General features: G+C 32.7%; 1 protein-coding gene across 1 annotated transcript; it reads left to right on the top strand.

Moving 5' to 3' along the window:
- Window positions 1-485: 485 nt before the first annotated feature.
- LOC120348086 (inositol polyphosphate multikinase-like) lies at window positions 486-24,595 on the top strand. Its single transcript, XM_039418202.2, has 11 exons — window positions 486-725; window positions 4,152-4,325; window positions 4,991-5,185; window positions 6,240-6,412; window positions 13,185-13,266; window positions 15,222-15,327; window positions 16,095-16,254; window positions 17,135-17,315; window positions 17,914-18,010; window positions 18,654-18,803; window positions 20,513-24,595. The coding sequence occupies exons 1-11, from the start codon at window positions 683-685 to the stop codon at window positions 20,619-20,621; spliced, it is 1,470 nt and encodes a 489-aa protein (XP_039274136.2). The 5' UTR covers window positions 486-682; the 3' UTR covers window positions 20,622-24,595.

Here is a 24,595-nt window from a genome sequence, read left to right as displayed (position 1 = left end):
GGTTTTCACCTTGCTGCCGCGGTAACGGCAGCTCGACCATTGAGGTGTTATATACACCACAATGAGCTCGACATTGGTTTGTGGCAGCTAAAAAGTCAGTTGCCATGAGTTTGGCCGTAGCGGACATGGTATGGAAATACCGCCATGGTTTTGCGGCAGCTGCAGAGCAGATGCCACAGAATACTTAAAACTGCACTTGCGGTTTCGCGATTCGTCGGACCCAAAATGGCGTCCGATATGCATCATTGCATTTGTTGTTTCCACTTGTATTATAGTCACTTTGGTTTCAGTGAGCTCAACATTCTCGACTGATGTTGCGAACTGGTGTTGTTGTAAGCTTTAGGCCAGTGCAGCAGTGTGCGCCTACTGACAACCTCTCGTTCGTTTTGGTGTTACTTTCATAACGGGTACAGCCGGTGGTACCCATATCATCAGTAGACTACTACAGCACGGTATCTTGTATATATAGACTTATGTCATACCTGTTCCTTATATTTCAGTATTTAGTCAAGTTAGACTACCGGTACCGGTTATTCACATAAGAAGAAATCACATTTATTCGTTCTGAAGCAAAGCAATCAAGTGGATATAGGCCCTACTACTGTACGGTACTAGTCTACAAGAACATAAGCTCGCACAAGTTTAGCAGTTCGGAAGACTGGAAGAAAAGTTTGATTGTGGAATGTCTGTGCATGCTGCTGGGCAAAGTGTTGGCGCTGGAAATGGTAAAATTTGTAATTAATTTTTGTTAAAAAATATGTCTGTATGTGATACGTCAGAACAGGGGTCGTACTTCTAGTAGGCGTAGCATAACAATTTTTTGACATGTCAATCCTAACCCTCACCTGACTACGCCATCCAAAAATTACGTCTCTACGACATCACAATCACGTCATAGAGCCTGCCAAAAGGAGTGGCTTAGCCACTTTGCAGCTACGACTTATTTGCGGCCATCAACTTCATCGATTAAATTGATGCAGAAAAAATTAACGAAAACCGAGACGATATTTCTCACGCGTTATCTTCCACTAATTCCTCGTAGCCCTGCGAAGTTACACTGAAATGCGGCCACAAACAAAAAAGTTACGACTGAAAACCCGATCGAAGAAAAAAAACGCACCGTTTTTTAGTGTCGCCAACTACCCATTGTCTCTCTAGAAAAGCTTGAAAGTCCATACAAATATAAGAGATAAAAAGGTAAAATTTGGCAGGTGGGTAGAGTTTTGTTTCTTTTAACCATCTTTTTTAAAGTTTCACGTTTGTACATTCAGACATTTAAAGGAGGAGGAATAGGGAGGGGGTGCACATTTCCAATACGTCGATACTGCGATAAAATCTTTGCTGACCAATTTGTGACCACAGTGTTTTTTTCTGTTTGATTATTGTGATGCGGTGCTTTGTTTATAATTTGACGAGTTTTGTTCGAAATAACTGTGTTCTTAAAATATATGACGGTCAGAAATGCAATTAGAAGCCCAATTTTTTCACGCATGGCTGCGTATGCTCTAGTCTCGACGCAGCAGAAACTATGTTCAAGGCTTGAAATCCGGGGTCGCACACTGGTCGTTCGGTCGCAAATACGTCTTCCGAGTGTCAAACTTTGGTGATTTGTATAGCTTTAACCCCTGCTCGTAGAAAGTTAATTCGAGGTTTAGCATGCCAATGCACCCATGGTAAAAAATTAACGGGTTAGAAATATTGGTTTTTGTTTTATAGCGGTTTGAATGAGATCGTCCGCAGCCTGGCTACACCACCCTACACGTACGTTCGCCCGAAATGGCATTGACGCGGAGGATGAAGAACTGACCAATGCAGCGATCTCTCCTATCGGGATTGTTGCGAGGAGAAAACGAGAGAAATAGCTGTTCGATTTCGGGTTCTTGTCTGCGCGTCTTGGGTGACAGTTCGAATAGTTTTAAGAGCTCTATTACGTCATTGTGATGTCGTAGTGACATAATTTTTGGATGGCCTAGTCAGGTGGGGGTTAGGATTGACACATGAGAAAATTGTTACGCTACGCCCACTAGAAGTACGTTAGGTAGGAAACTACATGAGACCCCCTTCTGTAGATAGGCTACATATATCGTCATTGTGCCGTACCTCTTTGTCTTGTGTATTGTACTAGAGTTTTATTTGTATATTCCAGGTCTGTTGTCCTACTACTATACTATAACGCAGCAGTCCCAAACTGCAGTTATACTTGTTAATGTGTTAAGGGTCCACATCTGTGTCTAAGGCAGTGTTTCCCAACCCGAGTCCGCGGTCTCAAATGAGTCCGCAGAGCGTTTGAATGAGTCCGCAACGAGCCAGAAATTCACTTCGTGCAGCAAACGTTTTTGCGAAACTCAACTATCAGCCAAGTTACGATTTACGTCAGAATTTACATAAAACATAAAAAGCAAGTTTATTCACATAAAATTAATCGAGTTAATAATTACTGGTTACTGAGTAGGGTTCATCATATATTCGAAAATTCGACTATTATAATATAAATTTACTATTCGAAAATTTGGTAACAGGTGACGTGAAGGTCACCTGCGCGTCGCCAAATCAAACGATCGGATCGCACAATTCACTTGCGGATTTCCGACGAAAACACGAGGGTGCACACGCTTCGGTAGATATCTAAATGGAGTTTCGCAAGTTCGAACAACAAGGAATAAATATTTTTTTCTGATGATAAGTGTCAATGGTGGCAACCCGAATTTTCTAAATTGAAAAGCGGCAATACTAAAAATAAAACGGAAAACACCTTAAATTTTGTTTTATGATGGTCCGCGACCGATTAAAAACGCTTTTTTAGACATTACAAATCGCAAAATTTCGGGTGCTACCGTAGTATACATACCAAGGCATTTTCCCTTAGGATTCTTTGCTTTACCGCCTCTACTTTAGTACGTACAGTACTGGAGCACCGTAAGTGTTGTACGAACAGCTCAGATTTGTCGAAAATTTACAAAAATACGAATCAAAACAAAATATAATCAAGCACTTTACCATGCATTTTTGTGTCCACGCATTGTCATGATATTTTCTGAGTAGCATTGCTTTTATTTCGACAACACAACTGCAGATTAAAATGATCACAACTAAATTAATAATAAAGCAAGACGATGAATATGTATTTTTGATTTATTGATATACTTTAAATATATTTTTAATAAGTACTAAATCAAGTTGTACTTTCTGGAAATTTATAGCAGATGTTAGGATTTTTCTAACGGCGATAACAAATTCGCAAGATCGCAAAAAATATAATCGGGCAATATTATATATTCTCACATTATTATAGTCGCACATTGCCCTGCCATTTTAAGGAAGTAATGCTTTCCTCTTGTCGTAAGTCGATGCAACCGCGAGTTACCATGAACACAATTAAATTAAAATAGAAGGACATTTTAAATTCTCGTCGTTGTGATAGATTGAATATATTTGGACAGCAAAAGCCATTATACACATCGTAGTGAAGTAATACGACCCTCAGAAGTAAAAGCATGGTCGCGCTGACAATCATTTGAAATCGCGTAAGCTATTTCTCTCGTTTTCTCGCCTCAACAATACCGATAGGTGAGAGATTGCTGGTGTTAGTGAGTTCATTATAGTCGGCACAAATGCCATTTCGGACGATCGTAGCTTTAATTTAGCAAGCTCCATGGCGCGATTGTGATGTCGCAGTAATGTAATTTTTGGTTGACATACTCATGTGGGGGTTCGGAATATTATATGCAAAAATCGTTATGCTACGCCCGGTAGAAGTACTTGAGGACACGTACTTCAAGAGACCTAAAATATTAATATCAGATTACGGTGCAGCAAAATTTTTATTTTATTTTTTTGTCTAGTTTTCTCCATTGTATACTTTAGTAATAAATAAATCAAAGGTTTATTTTCTTCAGATGCATGAACTTGACGATGGAGTAAGCTGTAATCCGTGTTGAATAATTTTAATATATGGTGTTTCAAATGTATGTGTTTTATCTGTGAAAAAATCTGTTTTGCCTGCCTTTGAAATATTTTAAATATTTCAAGTTCAAAGAAAAATTCTAGAGATTTTGTAGCAATTCAACATTTTTTCTCAAATGTGATGTTGATATAATTTCAAACTTATCTAATTTTGTATAAACTCAATCATTTCATTTATATTTCTTAAGACTCAACTAAGCAAAAAACGACCCATCACCATAAACATCAAGTAGCTTCTGCATTAGTACAAAACACAGAAAATGTAAATTCATCTGATGTTATACCACCACTACCTAAAGGATGTAAGCCTCTTGCTCATCAAGTGGCGGGGCACAGATTTGGACAAGGACGTTTAAAATTGGGTAATAAAATCTTTTTGTAGAAAGAACAGCTTTCATAGATGGTATTGGTCATCCAGATTTAAAAAAAATAGAATCGTTAAGAATGAAGCACATTGGGGTCAATTGATAAACAGAGAAAAAAAGCAACTCAATTTTTCTGATCCGCTTATTTAGCCGAGGAAAATCTTGGTCTCTGCCTATTCGCAGAGCCAGCTTATTACCCGGGAAATATGGTATTTGTTATTTTCGACAATATATCTTTTTATAATGTGTTGAAACCTGAGAACAGTAAATTTGATCTATGCATGGTCATTTTCTCTGATTAAGAAACAAAAGGAATGATCTCTGAGTGAACTTGCTCGCCTCCACTAAAGTGCCAAGTTTTACTAACACTATGAAGAATTAGTGTTTAATATAGCATTAGTAAAGTAAATACTGATTGACGGGACAAAGCAGTTAACTATGATCTATACATAAATCAATTATATTGTAAATTTGTAATAGTCTGAGATTTATCCGAAAATTTAATACATCGTACATATCAAAAAGCATGGATATTGTGTTACAATTAAGACCCAAGAACTTCCATTGATCTTTAAATTTTACATCTCTTTTTCTGGATATTTCCCCATAAAACTTTATGCAAAGATAATCAATAAAGTATCAAATTTCTGTATCTCTGTTAGGAATGTTACAGCATACAGATGGGTCAATTCTAAAACCTGTGCAACCTCCGCCAAGAGGAGAATGTGAAGTTAATTTTTATACCAAAGTATTCAACCCAAAATGTGAAGATCCAGTTTTGATGACACTGCGGCCATTTCTTCCAAAATATCTTGGGTTGTGTCATCCTATTATTGTAGAAAATGAATCTGAGTCACGTAAGTGAAGTTACTTGGTGTTATATAAAGTTCACTGTAGTTTTGTACTGCTTTGCTGTGTATGTGAAGGTGTCTGGAAAATTGAAATTGATATTATAATATAAAATTTTGAAATAGCCAATGTTTAGGATGTTTATGAAATCATTACTTTGCTTAGGTTTTTAAGTTGGAAGCTTGTGAGTATAATTATGTGCAAACTGCGAATGGATCGCTGGACTCTTTGATGTCATAGGCCGGCCCATTACAACTTCCTTCCTCCAGATTCATGCATTTAGAACAATCAACTGGTTACTTATTCCCAAGCCTGAACTTGTTTGTCAATCGGATGAGAGTGACAAGGCATGACAAAAAACAAAGAGTGACAAATTCTATGATTAGTGGTCACTTTTATCTGGCTTTCTCTCTCCTTGGATGAACATGGAAATTTTTAAATAGCCTACTATATGTTGCAATATTTTTATTTTTAATAATTATTAATGGTTTTTTCTATCATATGAAAAATGATTAGCCTATGTATTTAATCTAACACTCAGATTCTCTTAGTAATCATTTGGAATGTCTAGACCAAGGGTTCTCAACCTGGGGTTCGTGAACCCCTGACGAGAAGATTTCTAGGGGTACTTGGATGGTAGTCGAGTTTTCGTGTTTTTTTTTAATATTCTTCAACAAAGAAAAACTAAGTATCTACCGATTGAAACCCAGTGAGGTTTTCCCCGATCCTGCGATGTTGTGATTGTGACGCAACAACATGAAATGACGGCTTTGCAGCCAAACCGTGAAATCTCAAAAGACAGTGTGCTGCAACCTGCAAGCATTGCAGAAAGTGATATGCTTATCGATACTTGAGAGAGATATTTCAAGAATTCATTAGTTTGGCAGAGGATAACGGCAATAACACCTACATGGTTGTCTGTGAGCTATCATCAGTTCATAGACAATAATATGCAAAACTTATGCTATCTCAAATTCATTACCGGATAACTTTTTCCTGATCATCCTCCTTATGTTCATGGAGCATGAGGTCAACTTATAAAATAAGTACATTTTTCTTTAGCTGCATACATGAAATTAGAAGATGCATGCCGCAGATTTCGCAATCCTTCAATTCTAGACATCAAAATTGGAAGAGTGTCTTATGACCCACATGCAGATGAAGCGAAAATAGCATTCGAAACGGGAAAATATCCACCCCAGCAAAACCTTGGATTTCAATTGTTAGGAATGAGGGTGAGATATTCTCGTTACTATATTTGTTTGATTTTAAAGGCTTTTGAAATCTGATTACTACGTATGAATTTGGAAGTACCACTGGCCTTGATTTCAACTTCAGGCATCAGTTTCATTTCCTCCAAAAAATTCTCTGGATAAGTGCCAATGATGTGTAATGATTTTCACTTTTTATAATTCGGTTTGCTACAAATTATTCATTTAAACAGAGTATTTGAATTGAACTCTGATAGAACTGATCTGATCTTGATTGATCTGATCTCTGATCTTGGTTAGAACAACAAGAGCTTTTAAACTTGCACTATTACACTTGCAAAGACATTTGGCAGCTACAAGATAAGAAACAACCAACTAATTTGGTGAATGATGGAAAATGAGAGTTGCCTTGCCCTATTATAGTGTTTAGCAGGTCATGTAATGTTTTTTGGTCATGTGGTTAAAATTGTGCGTCTTGTGTGATAAAATCTGATAGGCTGTGCCCACCAGTAATCTTTTTAGTAATTGTATATTTAATAGGAATACTTGTCTGCAGCCTTGTTTGGAGCCAGTTCACAATAAGATTGAATGTCGGATCTCTTTTGTAATTTCTAGATTTTTGATAGTGAATAGGTATAGGTTTCATAAATTTCAGTTTATTTATTGTTGTCAATTCGTGTTTTTCTGTTTATATTGTTGGTTTTATTATCTATATATTACATAAATATACAAACTTATGTAACTTGTGCTTCGTATTTTGTCAATCAGTTTTGTAGTTAAGTTTATTAATAAGGTTTTTGTAAAATTCCATTTTGAATTGACTCCATTGATGTTTTATTGTGTTTGCCTTAATTTAAATGTCAGTCAGGATGTTGTAAATCATTCAGCTGTATTGTTTGATAAACATATCGTATGGTTGTTCTGTAATAAGGTTGTAGTCAAAAACGATGATAAAAAAATATGAAAAACATCGAAAAATGATGTTATTTTTTTTATCTGAAAAAAATTAATTAAGACTAGAATTGATAAATATATAAAAATCTCTTACACCATTTCATATGACATTTAGGGTTGAAAATTCAATCTTTATCTACTTTTTAAATTACTGAAGTTAACTGGTCGATTGGTAGGCTTACTATAAACAACTATAGGTAAACTTTAAGCAAGATAATGGAAATTTATCCTGTCGCCTCTAATGTCATTGTATTATGTTATATATGAAAGTTAATAGTCAATAAAATTCTTAACCCACAAATTCTATTTTTAGTCCCTCCATGTTTATACAATTTTGCTTAAAACTGGTATTTTAGTTTTTTTTAAATGAAGGCATGTGAATTATGTATTTACCCTGAAGGTTGAATATGTTTTTTACAATTTCTTTGTAGAAGTAAATGTAATAGCCAGAAAAAGTTATCCATTTGCACCCAGCCATGTATTTCCTATTAAGCATTTGGGTTTAACAGTCTGAATACATTCCATAAAAGCACTGGAGGGTTGTTTATTGCTCCTCTAGAACTCATGTATGGTTCGTTCATATATAATATTATCATTTCCTTTGACGTAATGGCCCGTTTGATTCACTCACTTTATGAAGCCTATTAACAGCTCATCTCTAACATATGTTATTATGTAGAATTATTTTAAGCTGTATAAATTATACATTGACAAGCTATAGTTTGGTCTGCTGAGAAAAACAATATTGTGGACTCATCTAACGTAAGTTGATTGGATATTTTGCCTCGGGGAAGAAGCTTTGAACCTGCTTGTTGCTGCAATTTGCAGAACGAATCGAATAATCGAATCAGTCCAGACTAATATTACTTGATATTTCAAATTTGTAATAATAGATCCATTTGAAAATTTAATATTTCAAGCTATTGAAATTTTACAATATTACCAGACTAGCCCTTGTTCAATTTCGGAACGTTTTCAAATACACACCTATGTTATTTTTGAAATATTAGAATATTCAGTTTCCATCATCCATGGATGTGTATTAAATTTTTTGTTTCCATTTCATGATAAAACAAATCGCAATTGCACTATCAGACTAGAAGAAGGAAAATTCCACACGCCTGAATAAAATTTCGAATAAAAAATTATGAAGGTTGTTAGTTCTTCATAGAAAGCATGAATCTGGATCTTTTTCACTAGAAACAGTTTTCAATTTATCAATACTGCAAGCTATATTATTGTTAGTGGAAATAATTGGATAATGAGCTATAATAGCGTAAATAATCATCATTCAGTGTAATAGGGTAGAATGTAGAATAAAAAAATGATAAATTTCCTCTTTAACCCGCTATGTTGAAAATTTTAAATTTGGGAATTTTGCTGCTAAATTTTTAAGATATGCTTGTCCACATTCTATAATATAGATATCTATTTCTGAACAATTTGGTATTCTAGGATTATGCATTGAAATTAACTTTGATTTCATACCGTTCGTATGGAACAAAATCATGATATATTCTGGATTTCCTCTACTTCGCAAGGTCATTGTTGTGGAATGACAAATTAATTCTGGTTGTACGAATGTTTGAAAAGATATTTCTATTCTTCAGATTTCATTTAAATCAAATTAGTACCATCCGTCAATGGCGAAATTCATCAGTGTTGGGCCAAATATGGGCAGAGGATGTAGATTTTAATAATATGGGCGTGGAGAAGGATCACATGCCTTTTACTGGATGGTTGTGCAACAGATCAGTTAGGCTTCCACTAACTACATCAAATAGGATTAGGTAAAATGAACTGGCCAATTAATCTAGGCATTCCATGGATTAGTAACCAAACAATACGCTTCTGCTCCCTTTGCTTTTTAATTGAGATCCTAATGTAATTGGTGGAAATAGGCTATTGAATTGAAGTAAATATTATTTCTATTTTTCAGGAAACTAAGTTCATCATCGTAAAGCATTTTTGTTATATAATTATGATGGATGGATTGTTGATATTTTGATAAGCACGCCTCATATTCTTGCTTTGTAGTATGAATGTTACTGATTTATTTTATGTTGCGTTTCCAATCGAATAAAAAAAAATATGTTGTTTTTCTGAGGATGATAACAAATGATGATGATGATGATGATGATGGGAACTTCTATTCAATTTTAATTGTTTTTAAATCCTTCTTTATTAATACTATTATATAAATCACATTTTACTAGTTCTTAGTTAACAAGATTTATCGGCTGATATACAATATGAAGATAAATGATATGTTCGATTTGAGTGTGATTTTTAATTGAAATTCAGCTTATCATGTCAAAATTCTGTAATTATTAGAAACTGTTATTCGCCTATATTATACTATTCTGTATTATCATATATATCATATTAGATACAATCTGCATTTCTTTTATCAGTTTTGAATCTTCTTTGAACATTTTTAAAATTCTTGACCTTACGATAAAATGTATACATTGTGTTTTACAAGTAGTGACACTGAGCACGTTTCAAATTCATGATATCATAATGCTGTGAAATCAAGCAAGCCTGCATTATTATTTATTTTATTGTGGTCATAAACAAAGCTGCCATTGTTTGTTTTCACAAGTACAAATCATTTTTGGATAACATCCAATAGAAGTTACTAATCTTAATTTCATACTTGACAGTGGTAATAATAACGCTGATGGTTGCTTTGTTTACGAGAACAATATAATGAAGTTTTAATGCACTTTCATTATGAGATTAAAAGCTCAGATTTGTTATTAGGAACCACAACTGAAGAAGACTTTGTGTCTTTAGTGTTTAAAACGTGACTGCCTTATTATCAGACATTTTGGAAACTAATTTATATCAACAGTATTGTTGTCTTTATTATTTACTAAATGACTTTATTTGCTTTTTATTACATCAAGATTCTAATACTGATACTTATTCCAGACTTTTTTGTCTGCCAATTTTGGCAAAAGTTATATCTGATTATTATAAAAATGGTATTCATTAATTAATCGAGAATAATCAACTTTAAATGTATATGGCTTTCAGACATATTATCATTATTAATATTATAACATATTTGAATGATCTAAGATTCCCCAATTTTTTGGATATGTCCAGAATTGTCTAAGAATTGGTTCAAAATGAAAAGATTCATTTTCAAAAAAAATCAAAAATGCTGCTTTTAATTTAAAAGTTAATTTAAAGTACTTTCTACTTGTTGAATAATCAAAATTAAAATTAAGTGGTAAATTTTAGATCCAGCATGATAGAATATCTTTATTAAAAAGCTTATGTAGATGCCAAAAGTAGCAGCTTCCAATCTTGGACTTGTTTCAATGTTGCATTCATCACATCCTAAATTTGCATGAGTAATAAAATTATGGGCATTAGAAATAACAAGTGGCAACTGTTGTACATGATTTAATATTAAATTTGTAATATTACTAACGTCTGTCAGTTAACCACAGCTAGCCCAAAGGGAATGAAGCATATAAATTCCAAGATATGATGTAATATGTAAGTCTGTGTTCGTGTTATCTGAAGGTTCACACCAGTTAGTTCGAATGCCCACCAATCTTCTATCTCAACTTTGTTTATGAAAGGAATATATTATGTAAAACTTTATTGAACTTGAAGTTCCTGTAATACTCTGATGGGTACATAATACACATACGGTAGATTGTTTTATGCCACTTTCTTCTCCTTGGATCGAATTCTTTCATTTAAAAGAAAATTCCTGAAAACAAAGTCACACTCACTCACTCAAGCAAGCGAGAATAGAAATGTGAATAAATATAATATACTGGTAGTTAAATCAGGGATATTTTTTTATTTAATAGGTCAAATCACATAAATTAAATTGTTAGTAATGTATTTGTTCAAAGATAAATGTGCAATAACACCTATTCTTTACTCTATATATAACAGATATGGGATTTTTTTTATTCAAATTTGTACACTATCCTTTCCCTTTGCACGGTATCAGATTAAAATGAGCCAAATTACTGTACTGGAAAAAATTAGACCAGTAAATAGTCTCATTGTTGCATTCCATTCCCACCCACACATTATTTGTCATTTTACGCATGTTGATAGAACAACCATTGAATTGTGAAGCTTGTTTTTGTAGGACTCAACTTTTCTCAATATTAGTAACTAGGGTAAACTCATAAAATTGCTTGATAAATAATGTATCAGAATCTTACAGAATTTCCAATTTGTCCATTACCAAATTGAAACTGCACAACGACTTATCAGTCAATGGTTTAGCATTCAACAGTAGCAATGTTCATCTATGCAGTGGTAAAAAATAAATAAATTTCAAAACTTATCTTATGTGAAAACATACCTTATGCTATATCCAAGGTTCATGAAATTTTTATCATCGTGAATACTCAATTGTCAAGTTCAAGTAGCACGGTTAACTTGCTTTGGATTTGAAATCGGTTGATAAAATTGTACTTTGTATACCAGGCCCACCAAATTGTCAAAAAATGAGATTTTAGGCATGATTATTGGTCAGTTTTATATGTAAATAAACACATTACTGAAATTTGAAACTGTGGGATTCTAGAAATTCTTGGAATACACCCAAATAGTTTGTTCACATTATTTAGTATCAGCTTATTGAAAAGTTTTTGGTCAGAATTTCATAGCATATTAATCATATATTACAATTTTGATTAAAATATATGAAGAGGGTATCATGAGGGAAAAGTTGAAATACCCAATACACAAGTTACACTAGGAATTGCAAAAAAGTTTAGAAGGGTTTGTCAGTCACAAACTGTGATTTCAAATTAAAAAAGTTTTTTCAAATCAAAAAATTACTTTGATAAACTAACTTTTACGTATATATATAAGTAAATCATCGTTGCTTCCAACGTTGGAAACCTTTATTGGAAAATCTTTCTATACATGATAAATTACTTCAATCTCTAACTTATTTATAATTTAAAGTTAAATCTTCTTATTTGCAAGTTGCGAAGTTATAAATATACAAGGATTCTGATTCTGACATACAACAATGTCAATATTTGTTGACTTCACCTTTACATTAAACATGTTTTGATGGATGGTATTACGTTTGCAGAATGCTGAACCCACAGAGGTTAAACAGTTTAAGGATCGTAAATATTTTTGTTGTTTGTACGTTTGGTCGGTTGACTGGTTTATTCCTGATTGAAGCACACTTGTCATTTTTCAATATCAACCAAGCACCTTGAAAAAAGACAAGAGCTTTCATGGAAACTTGAGTGCTTTTTAATTAGTTTTGTACAGATATTTTTTTTATTTACTGTTTTTGCAAATACTGTTCTGAATATTCCATTACTGGTTCAAGGGAATCTATTGTAAATCTGATTTTAACCTCTGTAGAGATTTGTCTCCACCCAATATTACGCTTTTACTTCGAACAAAACTGCACAAGTTACCACCGCTTAATATAGAGCTATTATAGTTTGGAAGGACTATAAAAGCTTTCAGTTGCAAACAGTAGAATTTTTCCGGTTCATCAATGGCCGCCCAATTTATTACACCCTGATTGAGGTGGTGGGCATGGGATTTGAATTCAAGATAACAATGTCATCATAGTTGATAAGTCTAATAATGCTCCGACCACTGGATCATTACGCTTTTAATTCTGCCATAATTTTTAATGGACACTTCGCAGAATAAATTTAGTTGTGCAATTTTTGTCAAAGTAGTACTAGTATTATTAATGATTTCTTGTGGTGTTATGTGCATATATGACTCATTTCATGATTTTTAATCATACATTTTTGTTCAGTTATTTTGTAGAATTTCATATTTATTTATTGATATTTATGTATATTTTTCGTAAAAGGTCTCTGGTCAATCACCTAATGAAGCAATCTTTTTGGACAAAAAATGGGGGAGATCATTAACTGAGGAAACCATCATGGACGGTATGTGAGAGACTAACTACCCATCTTTCCTCTTTGGCTTTGCAATAGTGAAAACAAATGTATCCATATGTATTGTGTTTATTGTATTTTCGCAAGTTCATATTGGACCTTGCTATTAACAGATTTTAGTTGCAAATTGTGAAAAAAGAAATAACGAAAGCTCCCTAACATTTTTTACATTCTCACATAACATGTTTCAAACCTTATGCTTTGGTCATAAAAATTGTAAAATTATTTTTGTTCTTTATTATAGAATTTACCTGTATATTTTAAGATTTTGTTCTTTGTTTAATGATATAAAATATAATATGCTGATGTAAAATTTATTATTTATTTAATTTATGTCTCATATTAAAAAAGATTATGCCAAATAGTAGATCTCAACCATGCTAATTCTTGTATTCAGCTCATTATACTGATATTTTTTTGTGGTTGGTATTGGTCTGCTGACTTCATAAAAGGGTTGAGTAATACTACACACTACACTAGATATTTGCATATGTGAAGGTAGTTTGAAATAGTCTTAAAAAATGCTTTAATTTACATAACCCCCTGTAACTCACATTTTCATTCATTGGTCAAATTTTTTTTCAAATAAGATTTTATCATTCCCCAAGTGTTAATAGGGTAAAATATGTGTTTAGTCATTTCAAAATGACGTTATATATTGTTTGCTTATTTATAATCACTCCGATGGGCTTAGACTTAGTAATACACACCGGTAATATAGTTAGTCATTCAGACTTCCTGTGCTAGAGCCTGTTATTAAATTTTATTGAACATTATAAGAAACAGTGGTGGCAACCTGATGGATGTCACATCTCACACGCTATATGAAAAACATGTTTTAATACTATATATTTTGCAGTGTGCCCTCAATAGATGTTCAAATAATTTGAAAAATAACTTCATTTACGAATATTCTATAGGGATCACTTTTTCGTACAATATACCCATGCATAAAATGTTTAATTTGGGAAATTTGGATAACAAATTATACATTTTAAATCAGAACAACAATTTCAATAACGAATGTGAATAAAATTACTTGGGAAGACAAATAAGTCTCATTTAAACCATTTTATTCAGCTATCATTTTTCTACACATATTATGCTGCCAATAGGTTTTGCTTTGATATTCTATGCTATGGATCAGATCTTTTACACATTAAAGCAAAAAGAGTATATTGAGAATTAGTTTCATAGTCTATATGAATAATGGGGATGGGTTTACTTTCAACCACAGTAAAATTGTTCCATGATTTTTAACGATGTCTTATTCAGTTAATCTCTTTGTGTGAACCTCAATCCATTTATACGAAAGCTTTTATTTGATTACTGTAAACGCAGGTGTTATTTATCCAAGTGTATATTTTTCTGAAGGATGGTTTTGCTTAGCATGCATTCACTAAAAGACAGGTTAAAATAATGGGCGCTCCAAAGGTATGTGTACTTATATGGAGGTAACTAATTTTGTTCGCCTACTTTACATCGAGTTGTGTGTGTAAAGGGACGGAAGCCTATGGGCATGGGGTATATTCACTTGGCTAACACAACAGTCCCCGAACTCGTAATAGATCTAAATTACAGAAAATCGGAATCAAATTATGGCCTAACCCTAAACTGGTACACATACTACGGGAGTATCAAATAATGTATATTATCAGTGGTTCACACTTGTGGCTCCCTCCTCTTCGATAAATGTAACTAGATTTGCTTCAAACAAGTTTATATAAATTATTTTATTTGTCGCATTGCCAACATACGAGAACAAAGACATTACAGTCAAAGAGTTAACCAAATTGTGGCCGATTTACTTGAAATGAATTCAGTCATTACGAATGGTACCTACTACTAGTGAAAGCTTTTACTGCCCATGGCCCAGAGAATCGTACTGGGCCCACTATTGGGGTCGAGAGCCCAGATTGAGTAATGCTAATTTTTTTTTCTCACAGGTCTGGAGGTTTTCTTCACTGGAAACAAAGCCTGGCGTAAACATTTAATAAAAGCTTTCTTGCAAAGACTGGAAACTATCTTAATTTGGTTCGAATCACAAAGCCAGTGAGTTGACACTTCATTTTTGTATAGAATTTACTGATTTATAAAATGTAATGCGACTTCATAAGCTGGATAGGATTTCCACATTTATTTTTAGGATAGGAATACTGAGAAGACGATGTAATCATAACGAAACATTTCGTTTTTTGTGTTATCGGTTCAGGTTGGATATGGAAATAGCTAACTAATTTAGTCTTCCAGATACATGTATTTGGATGGCTAAAGAGGCCGCAACTTATTACTGACAGTGTGAACCATTAGTCTAACACATGATCATATTTAACTAACACCCTAGCTTACGGTTTAAAATTAAATTATAATTAAATATCTTGTTATTCCTTATATAGTGACTATATTGCTTGTATATCTACTATATGTGAATTAAATTTTTACCTTCAGTAGGCTATAAATATCAAGGTTTCCCAAACATTTTGGGCTGCGGACCCCTGGTTGTGAATCTTTTTTTTTTGACGGACCCCCATCCCATGCCGTATCAATTTATGTGCCTAACCAACGAGAAAGAATAATGTTTCCTTCGTCGAATTAAAACTCATAAAAGTCTGAATCAATACATACGGTACTTACGTTAAATACTGGCAGGCTAATGGCAATTCAATGAGATTATGATCTTTTGGATATATTCGAGACTCGTTTCATATCGTTACGGACATCCTGTGCAGTCATCACGGCCTCCAAGGGTCCGCGGACCCCAGTTTGGGGACTATAGTATAGCAAACCTTTTAATGCAAGCATTTTTTTGCAACTTTCAGACTTCAGTTTTACTCATCGTCAATACTTCTCATATACGAAGGAGAATTTTTCGATGGATCATCTGATTCTGATGAAGAATTTATGCATAAATATAGATCGTATGTTCCTAACAATTTTCGTGTCAATGAGTGCTTTCGTGCCATAGATAAAGTTCTGCAGGTATATATAACCAAATAACCAAAGATGCTTCTAAATATGGAATACCGAAAATATAAAAAACGTGCTGCCGTTTGTTTGAGAGGAAAGGCAGCTCGGTTCGAAAGTGGCAATCCTGAGGTGCTCTGTCATTGTCTGACTCCCAGCAACTTGACCCATTGACCCGTATGTTTCCAGCGGGTATGTACAATGCGTCTCTGTCAACTGTTTGCCACCTCTCTGATTGCCGTCCTCAAACTCAGTGGTCTTCGCCTAGCCTAGTCGGCCAATGCCAAAGCCAAACATACCGTTCTTTATTTATTTCCGGAATAACCTAGAATAGTTTCATAAAAATATTTTATTTTGCTGAGCTGTTAAATTTTCACATCATATCCAAAAATGCCTTCACTTTATTTTTGCTACCTTATTTTTTACAGACCATAGGGCGCACCTGGTTATAAGGTGCATCATCAATAAATTGCTTAGATTGGTGTTTTGTCCATACATAGGGCGCTCTGGACTGTAAGACACGGCCGTTATTGCTTCTGAGTGTAGCCAATAAAGCATGAAGCACTAGAGAAAAAAGCACTTTTAAGAAAAAAATAATTCAAAGTGCACCGCTTAGTCTGTGAAATACGGTCTTGTTTATTTGGAACCACTCTGCATTTCCAAAACAATCTCATTGTATATTATACCAGTGTTCTATGTTAAACATGACTGAATTCAGAATAAATCCGATATGCCTTATTATTTTAAAGCATTATAATAGAATGTATTCGGATTTTGTAATACTATATTTTTCGGTTTTGGTCTTCCCTTCTATTGGCCTATCATCTCTCTAATTTTAACCTAATTTTACACCTGATTTGTATTATTAAACGACTGTAATTTTGACATTCCGCAGGCCAATCTTACCCAAGACTTGAGAGAGAATTCTCTTGAAGAGAGTCTTGAATTTCCTACATGTGATTTTCCAAGCCAACATACGAAGACAACAAGTAGTAATGAAAACAATGAATCGTCGTCAACAAATGAACAACAAAAACAACCTCAACATGAAGATAAGACAAAAGAAACATATGCAAGTAAGTATGGCAGTGTGTCTCATGATGATTGTAACCAACAAGTTTCAGTAATCTTGGGGAGGGGTGTGCAACCTGCGGGCCAAATTCGGCCCACAAGGAAAAATTCTGCGGCCAGTGGAGACTGTCCAATTTTGAATTGTGTGGGCCTGCGTAACAGGTTTTCAATTTAGTATAGTGCGTGCGAGTAATCCCAATTCCTTTTCCTTTTTTTATGAAGTTACAATACTCTGACAGCTAGCTTGTGCGGAACGAACAAGGCATGTCATAAGGTCGATAACCAAAATTTTTGTGCCTAGTAGAAAGTCTATGTTAAATAAAGGTACAGCCCGCTGTTTTATTCAGGTATTTGAATCTGGCCATCCTGTATTAAACGGTTGCACAGCCCTTATCTAGGGCGTTCTGAATGAAGGTAATGTTGTTTCTAGAATGTGCTTTAAATGGTTCTGGTTTTTTATTCAGGTCACCTTGTATATATATATATGCCCACACCTTGTATTCTGACTGGTTTCCCAAATCTGTTGTCTCAAGTGTTCTGAGAAAGAAATAATGGAGCTCTTTTTGTAACATTGAAAAACTAAGCTCAAATTACTTTGTATAGCAAACAAAGAAATGTCACAAACTCAACCATCTGTACCTGCAGGAGGAGATAATTCAAACAATCAAACATTCCGAACACCTAGTGGAAATGAATCTGGGTAAATATGTTTAATGTTTTTGTGCATTAAGATTACATTTATCCCAGTGTAGTATATGTAAACATGTAGTACCGGTCGTTTTTTGACACAAAATAGCATTTATTTCAGGAATGTCCGAAACGAATCTTCGAAATTATTTGAAATTTATATATTCGAAAAAGAAAATTTTTGTATTTAGGAATAATTTAGAATCTTTTTATTGAAAAATTAGAAATTTTGAGCCGAGAGTCGAGCGAATCTAAACGTACGATATCTCAGCTGATAACAAACAACACAGAGAAAACAATGATTTTTATACTTGTGTCGTTTTAGATCAACATGGAGATTTAGTGGTTTATGTAATTTTCCACATGAACTTGCCCCAATTTAGGAAGTATTCAGTATTTTATATTTAAAAATATTTTTTCAGAATCGATTCGGAATAGTGAAATATTCTATTTTGGCCATTCATGCTACATAAATGTTCAAAACAATTTTATCTCAACTCAGCAAATTTACAATTTGAGCCGAAGTTGAATTACTTGAGTCTTTTTTTTCTCACAGCCATATCACTAGTAAAATGTGCCCAACTTTTTCCCAACAAAATAAACTGTATGTTTTATTCCTATTCTGGCAATGACTATAACCAAGTTTTAATTCGTAGATATTCGAGTGAAGTCGATTCTAAGAAGAAATTGTCAAGTGAGGTCAGGGTGCAACAAGAATTTGTAAACAATTTAAGTCGAAAAATGCAACAACATGCTATGACTGAATACAGTAAATACAGGTTTCCACCTGACCTTGTAGATGTCAGGTAAGTTCATAATAATTTTCACATTGTTTGTTTTTGTTTCTATTCTGTAGCTGGTTGTATAATTACCTTTGAAGAAAATTTAAAAAATATTCTAATTCTATGAGACTGACTCAGTGTGTGATTGCTAGTAGATTTATAACTTGCCATTACATAGAAAATATCACCATTTGTTAAATTAGCACAGTTTCAATACCTTCCCCCATTTACCCGTTGTCTATTTTGAAAATCATTATTCATCCTCGTTATGCATAAAAACTCTGTTTCCATTTTTGTTCAATATCTGATCAATCACTAGGTTGTAGAAATTTGCACGACCCAACTCAGTATTTGTATGATTTGAATTGTTTATAATGTGTGCATGAATATGTTTTTAAGTAAAAAATATCAGTATTATTACATCGAAATACAATGTAAAAATTCTGATTCTGAAATATTAAAATCCCTTCCTACCTTGGGAGAAATTCCTCCCTGGATTAGCACTTATCACATCTGTGACAAATGCAAATTTATTTTCAAATAAGTCAAATGTTCATTTTTCGTCATTTTGTTTCATTTACATTTCTAGATATTCCGCTTATGGTTAGCTAATCTCAGTGCTACTTGAGAATTTTACAAATAACATAGGAAAACATTATTAAAAAACTTTTTGGTGCTCTATGCATAATTATATTCCAAAAATGGGAAATTTTTAAATGCCATAAATTAAGAAATTTTGTGATTTGATAAAATCTTTATAAACAGTCTGTATGTTCAGGTTCAAATATTTTCCTAAGTCATCTTGATATCTGGACAGGATGATCGTAATACTGCTTTTGCCATTAAGTCGATTTCATTCATGACAAACAATACCTCGGGCCGACTATTTGTATTCATGATTGTTTATCCAGAATATTATTAGCCTGTCACACCCACTTTCCTCCATTTTGAAAGTCATTCTAGCGTGGAGGTGTTCGCTGTGTATTTGAAGGACTAAACTAAGAATATATTACACCATGCGTTGTGATAACAAATAGCTTTTATGTTTAATCAACACAAACATAATATATCAAAAAGTGTAATTCATGTAAGTCAGCAGTCTGGTATTATCTCTATTTATGTATTTAATATAATTCCAATTCCATGCATAATAATATATTCTACTGTATTGTTTGACATTGTTTATGATAATCAAAAGTTTTGATATTTGTCACTTCATATGGAACTAATTTAGTCGGTAAAATCAAGGGTGCTGGGTTGGCACAGTAAAACTCGTTCATGGATTGCTAATTATAGTAGGCGCACTTTGTTTTAATTTTGAAGTTTTTAATAGATAGGCCTACACTTTGACAGCATCGTAAGATTGACTGAGTGTGGTTTTTTGAGTAGTAAATGCCACTAATTGTGTGCTCACTTTAAATTCATACATACATATCGATACATTTAATTTTTTAATGTTGTTTTGTACATATTCTTACATGACCAAAAATGTGTGATATATTTGGCTCTTTATATCTGTAAGAAAGCATCATTGTACATTTTGTTTAATCAAATAATATTCATCCAAAACTGTTCACCCTACTTCTGAATACCAGAAAAGCATGAGCAGAAATTTTTCTTTGTTTTGGCTTGTTTATTTTTACTAATCCCTACATATCTGAAAACATGAACTAGGCCCTATTCACGTAACCAATTATTTCAACTCACTAATTCAACATTCCCTCGTTTTACAGAATGATTGACTTCACTCACATATTTGAAGATAAATGTAAAGATGAAAATTACATATACGGATTACGGAATCTGATAACACATCTACGACTCCTCCTTAAGCGATCGTAACTTTCTCACGTGGCATAAAGTAACCAAAAATCTGTTTCCTGTTTTTAATAGTCAAGATTCTTGAGTTTTATTTTCATCATGTCAGTTTGTTTTATTTTTTAACAATGCTTTTTGTGTAACTATGTCGCATAATGTGTTTCATTTAAGAATCGTTTTGCTGAAAACAGGTCAGACATAACGCTCAAATTTTTGCTTTAATTGAATTATTGTTTGTGTACTCTATGTAAATGCGTTTGTATTTGAGTATTTTGTTTATATAGCGTTGATATTGCCACAAAATTAACAATAACCCATTTGAAGATAATTGTCTATTTCATCATTCATTTCCACAGGAAAATGTAATAACACACACATACTATATGTTTATATAGACATCATATTGACTGTAAAGTGAAATTTTTAGGTTTACATGTCAAATATCAAAATCCCTGTACTCCCATTTTTTCATAGTATTATGGCACGTATTCTCAAATATTAAATCAACATTTGACGAAAATCAAAAATAATACAATTATTGCCTTGACCTCAATAGACAACTTAGCACCTTACCTTGGAAAAATTCAATCTAGTTTAGTCGTTAGAGATATCTCGTGAATATATTTTGTTACCAATATTTTTTTTAATTTATTGCAAAATTAAATTTTGGCCTCTTCACAAAAATAAAGCAAAGTTTATATTTTATTTTAGACACAATTACAGTGAATATTTTTGACTCATAAGATGCAAACCATGTTTTTAAAATACTTCCATATGTTTTTTACATGACTGTTCATGTAATTTGAGAATATTATTTTCTAACTATTGGAAATAAATTTATAATTTGTCTTATTGCTATTATTATGAAAGCAATTTTACACAACTAGTAAATTGTTTTGTTATTTCAGTTTTACTCGTCGATTGTCACTGCTTTGTGTTTGTGCGTTCTTCTATATATTCTCTTCTGTTGTGTTTGTTGTTGAAATCATTAAAAACGGCTAGAGAATAGTATAGCTATCCTGCTACTTGATATATGCTATGTAACATATATTCAGTCACTAATATACGCCAGTGGAAATATTTACATACAAAACTTTCTTCCAATTTTCATCCAAATGTCATACAATTCATACAGTATTTTAGTTTCACTCAGATTCGGGGCATGGCAATTAATCGATTGCTCTACTTTAAATGTTTTGGATTGCTGTAACATGTAACTTAATGCTTCTTGCTTTTATGTGCCTTCAAGAACAAAATAACTTCACAATTCAAATAATTTGATTGGAAAAATACGGCTTCAATATGGGTTTTCATTAAGTATTTAAGTTCAATAATAATAGAAATGAGACAAAAAAGGCTTTGTTCATGACCCCCAGAAAGCAGCTCCATGGCCTCTTGAGAAGCCTTGTATGCAAATAGTTTTTGTATCTGCTATCAAAGATGGTCTTGATTTTATAATGTCAGCTAAAAATGTCTGTCCATTTATTCTTTATTTCCTTCATGTATTTTGAAGCATATTGTACATGGAAATACTAAAACATTGCTCGAGTGTGAACAATAACTATCGTATCTTGAAAACTTGGTCTGGTATTTACATTCATGTTTTTATTTGTGAAATTTTATAGTTTTTCAACCTTCTATTGCATTGTTAGTCAGGATTAACTATGTACATTTATAAAAAAAATACTGCTCCAAAATAATTGCATCAATTTATTTTTTATGATTGTTTTTTTCACTTTTACATTCACAAGGATTCATCTCATCGATACTAGTCATTCAGTTAAGATGCTTTAATGAACTCGTCTATATAAACGTTGTTTCACAAAAAAGCATTTTTCACATTTTCACAGCAATTTCTTAACGTTGTGTATGTGTTTCTTGGTGGTTTTTATATGTGATTTGAACAATTAGACAGAACAATGGACCAAAATCTATCCTGCAATACCCTCATTGGTAATTTTAAATTCAATTAGTTATCAATTTCATGGTATATTGTTAATGGTTGATATTTTTGATAAGGTTGGTCAAAAAAAGATCTATAAACACGCCACTGTAATTTAGAACTACTTACAATCAAACCCAAAAAAATGGCTTCGGAGTATAGTTGGGAATGCACAATTTGTACATAAAGTATACCATCTACACATTTAATTGTGCCTTATACATTTTAGCTTACTATTACCGTATATTTTCTATATATTCGAAATCTTACTATTTTGTTTATAAATTTAACAGCGGCAGTGCTTTATTATTTGTTAAATGTATTTTACTGTATGATTAAACATATCCATAAACTTAATTATATTTGGAATCTGATACCAGTGTGGCCAATTCTATCGTAAACTTTTACTTTTGGTCGGTTGACATTAATCGCTGTGAATGAGAACATTTTATTCGCGATTAATCAGCTTTATTTTTCTTTAACTAAAAGAAATTTTGTCCACTGAAATTATTTGGAAAATTACCTATTTCATTAATGACTTATTTATGGTTCCTTATCTTTAATGAACACATAATCTAGTGAAATATCTTAGTGAATATCTGTTATCAAATATACTTCCAAAAAATGTGAAAATCTGACATTTTTCCACTGTTAATGACAACATGTTTTGAAAATGAAATTCAGCCTCATTTTCTTGATAAATGAATAACAAGACTTTCAAAGCAGGTGGCTTTATTTTGCATTCATTATAATTTTTTGGTTTTACTTTATTGTGAAAAATTCTTTGGAAGCAATAATGTGTGATAAATTTGATTTAGGATGAAACTATCTTTCTGATCATAATGAAAGTAAAAAAAAATCTGTATATCCTGTTTTTTTAAATAAGAAATTTCTATTATCTGGTTAAAGTTTATTATCCTGTTGCTCAGTAAATGTACAGGCATTTAGTATTCAGAAATCTAACTAAAAAGTTATTGTTTTAAATAGGGTTGCTGAATTCTGAGAATCAATTTAAGACCTAATTCTGATATCTCAATCAAAACAATAGCTTCATTGGGCACTAGCTTGTTTTACCTTCATCGAGACAGACTTGTTTTTGTTATGTGTACATGTTATTACACCATAAATTGAGTGGATCGTATGCTTTCGTTTCTGCCTTGCTAATTGAAAAGCTTATTATTTCGATATGTTTTTGTAGATCGTGTGGAAATACTCTATGTGCATGCCAAAGTTTTTCCAAGAACTTGGCAACGTTTATATTTGACTACCATTACAAAAGATATTAATGAATTTGTCATAATTATGAACTGAATTAATAGGCGACAGTTGGCAATAGATCAATTGAATAGTATTTTTTTTTTCAGTTCAAACATTGGTGCTTCAAGTCACACTGTATTGGACTGTGTCCAAGTCATTAATCCCTTGTCTTCTTTTGAAACATTTTGTTTTCACACAATGACTGTCTAAACTTAATATGATAGGTACCGCGAGTCGAAGTGTTTGAATAATCCTTCAACTTTCAACCCACCCATCGAAATTTGTGTATACACTGTGCCCTTGTGAAATATACTAGACTATTTAGTTGGAAGCTTCAATAATTAGAAAGAATATGTGCCTTGAATTCGTCTTTTATTGAAAATTGACAGGTTTTCGAGAATATGGATATATTTAGTATTCTTTACGTTTGAGTAAAAACTTTAGCTATGTATATAAAACTTGTCGAATCAATGCTTCAAGATACTTTTATAAAACTAACTTTCTTTTGAAACTACTAGTATTACATTCCTAGTTGTAAAGAGACGCTTGCAACATTAATTTACCATGATCTCATGGAGAAACGCTTTGCCATTGTAATTGTGTATTAGGCTAATCTGTAAGTAACGCTGGATTGAATGTATCCAAGAATTATCTAGTATGATGTTATATGTATTCGTTCGTTTTTCTATGCATATGACTGAATCCAATAAACCTTGATTACATGTTGGGAAGGATATATATGAACCTGAATATTAACATTGAATATTGAAATAAATTAAGAGTGCTTTTACATTAATAA

Source organism: Styela clava, chromosome 11, assembly GCF_964204865.1.
Source record: "Styela clava chromosome 11, kaStyClav1.hap1.2, whole genome shotgun sequence".
In the NCBI taxonomy this organism is placed as follows: Eukaryota; Metazoa; Chordata; class Ascidiacea; order Stolidobranchia; family Styelidae; genus Styela; species Styela clava.
This window is presented reverse-complemented; position numbering and strand designations above follow the sequence as displayed.

What these genes read in the sequence shown, in the direction of transcription:
- LOC120348086 (XM_039418202.2), top strand. Translation starts at nt 683, where the DNA reads ATGTCTGTGCATGCTGCTGGGCAAAGTGTTGGCGCTGGAAATG. An exon ending in TGAGGAAACCATCATGGACG is followed by an intron (nt 13,267 to 15,221) that starts GTATGTGAGAGA and finishes TTTTTCTCACAG; the next exon opens with GTCTGGAGGTTTTCTTCACT. An exon ending in CCTAGTGGAAATGAATCTGG is followed by an intron (nt 18,011 to 18,653) that starts GTAAATATGTTT and finishes TTTAATTCGTAG; the next exon opens with ATATTCGAGTGAAGTCGATT.